The sequence below is a fragment of the Coregonus lavaretus genome (assembly GCF_964263955.1).
Source record: "Coregonus lavaretus genome assembly, chromosome: 14".
In the NCBI taxonomy this organism is placed as follows: Eukaryota; Metazoa; Chordata; class Actinopteri; order Salmoniformes; family Salmonidae; genus Coregonus; species Coregonus lavaretus.
The window spans coordinates 8,322,671-8,332,995 of record NC_140001.1 but is presented as its reverse complement, the minus strand read 5'-3'; the positions used below and the strand labels follow the sequence as shown (position 1 = coordinate 8,332,995).

Here is a 10,325-nt window from a genome sequence, read left to right as displayed (position 1 = left end):
TCTCAGATATGTTAGTCATCGATTGCATGTGCATGGTTCAATTCCAGTTACCACACCATCACGTCCCTCTCTCTCTCTCTCTCTCTCTCTCTCTCTCTCTCTCTCTCTCTGTCTCTCTGTCTCTCTGTCTCTCTCTCTCTCTCTCTCTCTCTTTATATATTGTTGACTAAATTCCTGAGACCTGACTCATCAAAAGGTTCAAAGGGGGTTATTGTACATTGTCGAGGGGGTTCCTGTAGATTGTCAAGGCAAAAATAATCCTGGAAATGAAGAGGTTTTGTTAACAGCAGCAGCAAAGGATAGGATTGGTCCAAGTACTTGATGTGGGGGTAAATAATTAAGAATGTTACAACACCTTTACCTTAAATCGATCTTATAAATAAAACCCCTGCTATTATTTACAATTGAGGACAAATCTTTTATGGGAAATAGTGATGTTATTCCCATAAAGGTTGTTCATATTTGAACTCATAATACGTTCACCCTTTTTCATAATGGTACAGTCCAACAAAAGTTGGCCACAAAAAGATGAGGGAGGGTATAAAAGTAGGCTACTTGGTTACTTAGTTAGTTAGAAAGCAAGCTTGCAGTAACAAATACGTTCTTAACCATGGAGAAAACCGAAGTGATGAAACCAGAAACTCTTGATGACCTGATCAAATTGCTGCATAAACACTATGAAAGTCAGGATATCAATGTGACTGAGGTGAACAATATAATGGAAGCATATGACAGCAATCCACAGGAATGGATGAAATTTGCAAAGTTTGACCCGTTGAGGTAAAAAATATTAGAATTCTGTTTGTTATTTCGATTTTGAAATTATTATTATTATTATTATTATTATTATTATTATTATTATTATTATTATTATTATTATTATGTTTTGTTGTTGTTGTTGTTATTGAGTAGGCCTGTTTAATTTAAAATATATCCTATGCCCTGCTGATAAACATACTATTTTTATTTGTTATTTTAAATCTATAAAAAAAAAAAAATATATATATATATATATATATATATATATATATATATATGCAGTTATCACCTTATCATGAAATCCTGCAACTAATAGTATTACAGTGAATTGCAAAAACACCAGCATGTTTAGCACCACATTAACTTGAAATTGGTGGGGTGCTGGCTATATGGTGTAAACTTTAACTTGAAAGGTGTAGCATGAGTGATCAGCAGGCAACATTCAATTTAGACCTCTAGATATATATACACAATTTAGAACAACTACTTTTAGACCAGTGGAGGCTGCTGAGGGGAGGACGGCACATGGAAACCATATGTTTGATGTATTTAATACCATTCCACTAATTCCGCTCCAGCCATTACCACGAGCCCGCCTCCTGTGATTTAGACCTCTGGATAGGCTTACACATTCAACACATGTCATAGGCTTCTATTCAGAGGATTCAATGGCAGTGGGATATTTGCAATTATTCACTGTGTTAATAATATGATATTGTTAATATAGCCTACATTTTGAATGTTCAACTGCAAAACACATTTGAACAGATTAAATTAAACTTTTGCCATGTAAAATAGTCTAAGCAATAGATGACATATTTTTAAAATATAGCCTAGCATGCATGCCCTCAGTTTTAAAACTTTTAAAAAGTTACATTTGAAGATGTTCACAACAGAATGAGACTTTCAAAGTGAGTTTCATTGTCTGCTTCAACGAAAATAAAATGCTATATCCACAGTTTTTCCCGGCTTGCGCCATCAACTGGAGACTGTTTTGGTTCTTGTGGGGGGTAAATGGAGGGTGGCAACCCATTCGCCAATCAGAATTAGAGACAGATCCACACCGGTTGCTTTGAGGACGTGCTGTGCGTTTGCGGTATGATCACACACTGGACCTTGCAGCTGCTACAAAAACACTGACAAATTTCTTTGCGCCCAAAAACATGACAGGTGTACCCATTGACTTGCGTGCAAAACAAGGGAACATGCATGTGAGGGGTCAAATTACTTTATACACCTAATGCGCGTGTTGCTTACAGCATATCAACTATTATATATAATTTAAGCAGAGACATGAACTGGGCCATAGTAGGTTGTTTGAAAGGATCTCTATATCATCAGATATTAACAGTCCTTTTGCATTACTCCTATTACATTTATTTAGGTCAATCACTAAAGAATGGCCTCTTATCAGTAGCCTAAATCATTTTGTGGTGAATTTGGGAATAACATTTGTTGCTCTTTTTATGGAAATTGGTGGATAAAACATTTCAGTTAGATTGGAGCTAGAACATAGTTTGAAAGTGTTCTGAATGAGTCACACCACTAAGAACAAAATCCATTGCAATCCATATGTCCAAACCCTTTTCCTCTGGTCTTTATTCTGGCACTAGTGTAAGTATTTGTGCCAGATAATTAGCATGTACAGTATTGGGGTAGTTGCAAATCAGTTGGTGGCTATACCATACGATTCAGTGTCCTACATTTCAGTGTAGCTATAACAAAGGCATCGGATATCCTACCTTTGTTCTAAAAGCATCAGTTGGACAGGTGCTGACTAACGTAATATTAAATGGAAGCAAAAATGCTATTAATGCTCCCAATAATTGAATGTGTAAACACTATCTTTGTTCTAACCCACACCTCTGTTTGTGTTCTGAATGTGTTCCAGGTACACAAGGAACCTGGTGGATAAAGGGAACGGAAAGTTCAATCTCATTTTACTCTGTTGGGGAGAGGGTCAAGGCAGGTTAGACATGATGAAAGTTATTTGATCTGAGCCATTGAAAGCCCTCATACTTCAGAATGAATGTGGTTATTCCAGTGCTATTTCTATAAGAGTGTGTATTGCCAGTGTCAAATAGTATTGACAGAACCAGTGTAATTACAATGTGTTATGTGACTTGTCAGGTAAAACATCAGTATGTCGGTCTAGTGAAATGAAAATAAACATGCTCCTGGTAGAAAGTGTATGGAGATAACAGAGTCCAAGGTTCTTGTTAAAGTCAACGTTATGTACATTTTACAAAGATAAATACATTTTTGGTAACCATATAATAATTTGCCCCTTTGAAACAATCAGATATGGACAATTGGTCACCTTACATTGCTTGAGGCAGAGAGAAAGGTACAGAATAGCAGATTGTAGCTAATGTAGTTTGAGAGGTGAAGTTATACTGTATGTCAGTAGACCACATGATATATACAATTTAACACAAAAGGCAGAAAATGTCTCCTTAAACAGGATTTGTATTTTAGAACTAATGAACCTGTACAGACACATAACCATAGGTTCTAAGGCTGAGCCCCAAATAACACTGTTCTGGAATATTCTAAGGCTGAGCCTCAAAAAACACTGTTGTGGAACATTCTAAGGTTCTAAGGCTGAGCCCCAAATAACACTGTTCTGGAATATTCTAAGACTCTCTGTGTTTTTCACCACTTGCAGCAGTATCCATGACCACACAAACTCCCACTGTTTCATGAAGATACTGAAAGGCGAACTGAAGGAGACGATGTTTGAATGGCCCGATAAAAAAACACATGACGGTGGCAACATGGTTCAGAAATCTCAGAGAATCCTGAAAGAAAACAAGTGTGCCTACATCAATGGTAAGATTCAAGGCATTTTAGTATTTCCTCAACATTGTGTGTCAGACAACATAAGGAGGCATTTATTCATATGATTTACACGCATAATATGCATGTATATCATTATAAACATCCACTTAAAAGTAAATACCTTTACTTTCATGTATTTGATTCTCTGAAAACAAGTTGTACATGTTACGAAGGATGGTTACATATTATACAAATTCTAAATGGATACTGTATTACTCTATGTGTTGTGTTTGGTGTAAAATTACCATTAGTGGAACTAACATCTGTGTGATATTTGAACGTTTCAACTTCCAGTGCCATATCTTATACAGTGCCTTGCAAAAGTATTCATCCCCCTTGGCATTTTTCCTATTTTGTTGCATTACAACCTGTAATTTAAATTGATTTTTATTTGGACATACACAAAATAGTCCCAATTGGTGAAGTGAAATGAAAAAACTAAATACTGGAAAAGTGGTGCGTGCATATGTATTCACCCCCTTTGCTATGAAGCCCCTAAATAAGATCTGGTGCAACCAATTACCTTCAGAAGTCACATTATTAGTTAAATAAAGTCCACATGTGTGCAATCTATCTCAGTATATATACACCTGTTCTGAAAGGCCCCAGAGTCTGCAACACCACTAAGCAAGGGGCACCACCAAGCAAGCGGCACCATGACAACCAAGGAGCTCTCCAAACAGGTCAGGGACAAAATTGTGGAGAAGTACAGATCACCCCGAGAACACCATCCCCACAGTGAAGCATGGTGGTGGCAGCATCATGCTGTGGGGATGTTTTTCATCGGCAGGGACTGGGAAACTGGTCAGAATTGAAGGAATGATGGATAGTGCTAAATACAGGGAAATTCTTGAGGGAAACCTGTTTCAGTCTTCCAGAGATTTGAGACTAGGACGGAGGTTCACCTTCCAGCAGGACAATGACCCTAAGCATACTGCTAAAGCAACACTTGAGTGGTTTAATGGGAAACATTTAAATGTATTGGAATGGCCTAGTCAAAGCCCAGACCTCAATCCAATTGAGAATCTGTGGGATGACTTGAAGATTGCTGTACACCAGCGGAACCCATGCAACTTGAAGGAGCTGGAGAAGTTTTGTCTTGAAGAATGGGCAAAAATCCCAGTGGCTAGATGTGCCAAGCTTATAGAGACATACCCCAAGAGACTTGCAGCTGTAAATGCTGCAAAAGGTGGCTCTACAAAGTATTGACTTTGGGGGGTGAATAGTTCTGCACGCTCAAGTTGTCTGTTTTTTTGTCTTATTTGTTGTTTGTTTCACAAGAAAAAATATTTTGCATCTTCAAAGTGGTAGGCATGTTGTGTAAATCAAATGATACAAATCCCCAAAAAATCTATTTTAATTCCAGGTTGTAAGGCAACAAAATAGGAAAATGCCAAGGGGGGGTGAATACTTTCGCAAGCCACTGTAGATGTGTGGTGTATGTCTGTTTTAGATTCCATTGGGTTGCACAGAGTAGAGAACGACAGTCACACAGACGGTTCGGTCAGTTTGCACCTGTACAGCCCCCCCTTCGATACCTGCCAGACCTTTGACGAGCGTACAGGGCACAAGAACACTGTCAAGATGACGTTCTCGAGCACATTTGGAGAGAAGACTCAACCTGTAAGCATTATTTTCTTAAATTAACAAACGCTCTTACCAAACCTACTTATATAGCCATCATATAATTTTCTAAACAGTGGTTTATTAAGTGTCAACACCCTAGGTATTATTTCTAATCACAACTTCCTTTTACCTAAGAGCATAAGTATATCACCCAAGCCACTGGAGATTGATGCAAGTTGTGAATGTATTGGTGAAAAGGAAGGTCGGCATTTATTGTCATGAATCTTTCCCTGGAGGCAGCTGTGCAGAGTGGTCATTAGCTGGCACAGCCACAAAGTCATACAATCTGATTTGAAACATAACCCTAACCTTAACCCTAAGCTTAACCACACTGCTAACCCTAATGACTAACCCTAACCTTACACACATTTTTACAATATAGCCAATTTTGACTTTGCAACTGGCCCATCTAGCTACTTTAACTGTTATGTTGCCTGCTCACACGTCCTTACTCTTAGGCTACTTTAACTGTTGTGTTGCCTGCTCACACATCCTTACTCTTAGGCTACTTTAACTGTTGTGTTGCCTGCTCACACGTCCTTACTCTTAGGCTACTTTAACTGTTGTGTTGCCTGCTCACACATCCTTACTCTTAGGCTACTTTAACTGTTGTGTTGCCTGCTCACACGTCCTTACTCTTAGGCTACTTTAACTGTTCTGTTGCCTGCTCACACATCCTTACTCTTAGGCTACTTTAACTGTTGTGTTGCCTGCTCACACGTCCTTACTCTTAGGCTACTTTAACTGTTGTGTTGCCTGCTCACACATCCTTACTCTTAGGCTACTTTAACTGTTGTGTTGCCTGCTCACACGTCCTTACTCTTAGGCTACTTTAACTGTTGTGTTGCCTGCTCACACGTCCCTACTCTTAGGCTACTTTAACTGTTGTGTTGCCTGCTCACACATCCTTACTCTTAGGCTACTTTAACTGTTGTGTTGCCTGCTCACACATCCTTACTCTTAGGCTACTTTAACTGTTGTGTTGCCTGCTCACACGTCCTTACTCTTAGGCTACTTTAACTGTTGTGTTGCCTGCTCACACATCCTTACTCTTAGGCTACTTTAACTGTTGTGTTGCCTGCTCACACATCCTTACTCTTAGGCTACTTTAACTGTTGTGTTGCCTGCTCACACATCCTTACTCTTAGGCTACTTTTCCTTCCAAGTGTTTACAGATGTTTAATTACGCAGGAAGTCTGCAAGTCATTTCCACCCCAGTACAATCAGCAATTCAGTGAAGCCCCTAGTATTTTAAAACATATTTAATGTATTTCCTAAGCGTGTAAGGTTCCATTTTGTAGTTAGGTTAAGAATTCAAGAAATCTGTTCCCACAGGCTGATAGATGTGTAACTGGGAGACTGTGTTCCACAAGGCTACAGCTTTTAATCTATTGAGCATGTGGAAGCCTGAATGTAATGTTCAGGCTGGCTGGGTGCTTTGCCAACAGCAGGGAGCTTATCTAAAATCCGCAAATTGCTTAAGTTTATCTTGACCAAACCACAGTCTGGTCTGCAATATTACAACACCGCTAGTACGTTGGATAAGATAAGTGTATGGACCTCAACACCTCTCCCCTCAATGATTTGTTTTCGTATTGTTGTTTTTGTGTTTGGATGATATGAAGCTTCTCAAATGGCCAATACAGGTTTTGAATATTAGTGCTGGATTCCTCTCATATTTCTCTTTTGATGAATATCATCATGCTTCGTGCTATGGCTTAACTTACTGCACATTCTACAGGAAACTACAGTCTCACAAGAAAACAACTGAGGCGCTGAAGAAGACAATTGTGTTTGGAATGACAGTGTTTTCAATAGAGTCAACATGAAACTGCAAAGAAGCAAAAATAATACCTAGATATATAGGGGATCTTAATTTGAGCCAGTTTGCTACAGAAGGAACATTATTCTGCAGCAACAGGAAATAGTAAATTATTATGTTGATTATAATGAATGGACATTTTTGTATGGGAAAATCAAGCCTGGAATTTCAAAGTGGAAATGACTAAATCCAGAAGCCTTTTTATACCTGAAATACACTACAAGGTTTAAATTCTCCTGCAACATGGTGATCATATTAAGATCCTACATCTGTACAACTAAACAACCTGTTTATATTAATACAATAATATGCCATTTAGCAGACGCTTTTATCCAAAGCGACTTACAGTCATGCGTGCATACATTTTTGTGTATGGGTGATCCCGGGGATCGAACCCACTACCTTGGCGTTACAAGCGCCGTGCTCTACCAGCTGAGCTACAGAGGACCACATATTGGAGCGGATAGTTAAAAAGGACATGTGGGTAATTGGAATGGCTTTATCACTGCCCAGTGTGAGCTTGGCAAATACTGACGAGCGCAGAATTAATGCACGAATAGGTTCAGCATGGATTTAATCTGCTCTTTGTTTGATAGACCTGAGGAGACCCCTTCCCAATGACAGCATTCCTATGTGTCTATGACCTGTGTAGCCACACTTTTGTACTGTTACGGCATATGGTTGAAGTGTATTATGTATGAGTGGAAATAGGTTGTCTATTCAATCACATAATGTGATCAACAGTTTTACACTCAATGGGGCCCTTTTATTGAAATATTATTGATTTTTACAAAACACTTGTCAAAATAGTGATGTAACATTAAATTATTTTTGTTCGGAAAAGGTAAAGCTTTATAGATGTATTATTTTAAAATGTGATCCCTGTCATTTATATTTGCAGAGTGTTCTGATTTTTGGGATGAGAAGGGGTGTTAATTGGCATTAGCTATTCAGTGTCACTCTTGAATGTGTTTCATTGTTTCAACCTAAATATAAGGATACTTGTCAAGGATGTTCTGTACTTGTGGGCCACGGTTGGATTATAATAAAAACAATGTTCAGTAGAACAAGGCTCTCACTTTTTCTCAGGATTTTGCATGTTGTTTTAATTGTAGATAGTTGATAGTTTACAACATAGTGCCACGATTGCATTGTCAGTTAAAATGAATAATACAGTGTATAAGATATTGTGAATGATAAGCCTTGATTTGACTGTTGACCATTAAATATTACATTTTTAAATCATGAGATATTGTTGTGTGTGTGTTTTTTTATCAACCTACAGTATACCCTCAAACTAACAAAATGTTTTTGACAGTACTTACTGATATAAAACCTGCTTACTGTCCGTACAGTCACATCCATAATTATTGGCACCCTTGATAAAGATTAGCAAAAAAGACTGTATAAAATAAATAATACAAATACAGTATTGAGCTATATTGTATGCTCAGAGAAATAGATTTTGTTTCACAAGTAATACTTTTTTTCTCTCAAAAAGATAGGTGTCAAACTTATTGGCACCCCTAAAGATTCTCCTAAATAAAATCAAACAAAAGTAAATCTGCATTAACATTCTACTTGTTTAAGTTCAACTCAGTTTAAGGAGCTGTGTTGTGCCCTTCATGTATTGTGCCCTTCACTGGAGTATAAAAATGAGGTAATATCCCTTTCTCATCCTTCACCATGGGAAACGGCAAAGAATTCACAAACAAAAATATATAAATGGCTTCAAAAATCAGGCAATGGGTACGTAAAAATAGCACCAAAAAAACATATACTCTATATACCACGTATCACTATTAGGACAATAATTAAGAAGTTTAAAACCGGTAAACTTGCCTGGTATTGGACGCAAGTGTATCTTGTCCTCACGTTCAGTGAGGAAGATGGTTCGGGAGGCCAAAAAAAAGTAAAAGGCCAAAATTGGAGAATTACAAAAGTCACCAAGTCTCCACATCTACAATTACACCTCCATGCCAATATGCTATTTGGAAGGGTTGCCAGAAAAAACAAGCATTTATTGAAAGTATCGTATATGAAGATTATGACGTTGTTAATGTTTTAAGTGGAACCAGAGAGGACGTTGATTTTAGTATCAAGAGGGAATGTTTTAGTGTAACGCCACATACAACAGACAGGAAGTGTGTTGGAGACAGGGGGGATAGGTGATTGGACGAAAGAGGGAGCAACCCATTTTTGCCATTGTTTATAAGTAGGAGCTAGACAAAGGAGAAGTCAGAAGCATTCAGATTAATTTGGGACGGGGCTTCTCCAGACACCGCGGGTCTGTAACTTATGCTGTAACCTTGTGATATTAATAAAAGCCTCTAATCACGGTGCAGCCTAAGCGGACTCCTTGATTGACAGCAATACCCACCAGCATTCGACGCGATACCACAAATGGAGGTCCTACCGAGATTCTGATTGCATCGTTCTTGGTTCCCTTCCTGAGGCGCGAGTTGACTACTGCCCAAGCCGGCTTTAAAGGTGAGATTACTCACAAAATTCGGGCATTAGTTATTCCGCTGATTCATGAGAGGGCATTGAAGGTGTACAGTTAAAAGTACTTGGGTCGTTGTTGATGTGGGGTATTGCGGTCGACTAGGAGTCTGTAATAATATTCTAAAATGTAATTCCATTGGTAAACGGCAGATAATTGGAATTTTAGAGCATAAAACGGTAGGAATTAAGTATTGAAGGTGTACAATTAAAACAGATATGCATACATTAGAGCGCTGTACCGCGTAAAGACCCCGGAGTGGGCCATTTAGAATGGGCCGAAAAGCCGCTAGCACGATAGAATGTGCAAGTCGGTGTGTTTTTTAAAGAAAAACTCGGGCTTGATGGAATTTATCTGATTTGTGATTATTGCTCGACTTTCGTCCGACGGGGGGTCGGTTGGGTCTAATTTCTCGGTGAATTGTCATTAAGTCCACGGTAGCACAAAATGGTAGGGAAATATGTTAAAAAGAAAAGGGCAGCGTGGGATGCTTATTTGTGTGGGGTAGGCCGCAGTTAGCTAAAGGCTAAGGCTAATGTTAATGCTAAATGCTGGATTGGGTTTCATGCTACATTGTACATAGCGGCTAATGCTAAATGCTAAGGCTAATTGTGTTGCGTGCTACATGCTAACGTGTCCTTAGAGGTCTCATTGCGATGGGATAAGCCTCTTAAACTTGTTTGTGTGTGTGTGGAATTCAGAGTTCTACGCAAATGTGAGCTCTGTTATGTGTAATTGTCTGACTATAAGTGTAAAATAGAGAACTGAGGTAGA

The 10,325-nt window shown here is 38.5% G+C and overlaps 1 protein-coding gene across 1 annotated transcript; it reads left to right on the top strand.

The window, feature by feature from the left end:
* Positions 1-575: 575 nt before the first annotated feature.
* LOC311141590 (cysteine dioxygenase type 1-like) lies at positions 576-8,296 on the top strand. Its single transcript, XM_084176962.1, has 5 exons — positions 576-780; positions 2,651-2,728; positions 3,428-3,591; positions 5,054-5,223; positions 6,968-8,296. The coding sequence occupies exons 1-5, from the start codon at positions 611-613 to the stop codon at positions 6,995-6,997; spliced, it is 612 nt and encodes a 203-aa protein (XP_084033088.1). The 5' UTR covers positions 576-610; the 3' UTR covers positions 6,998-8,296.
* Positions 8,297-10,325: the final 2,029 nt, after the last annotated feature.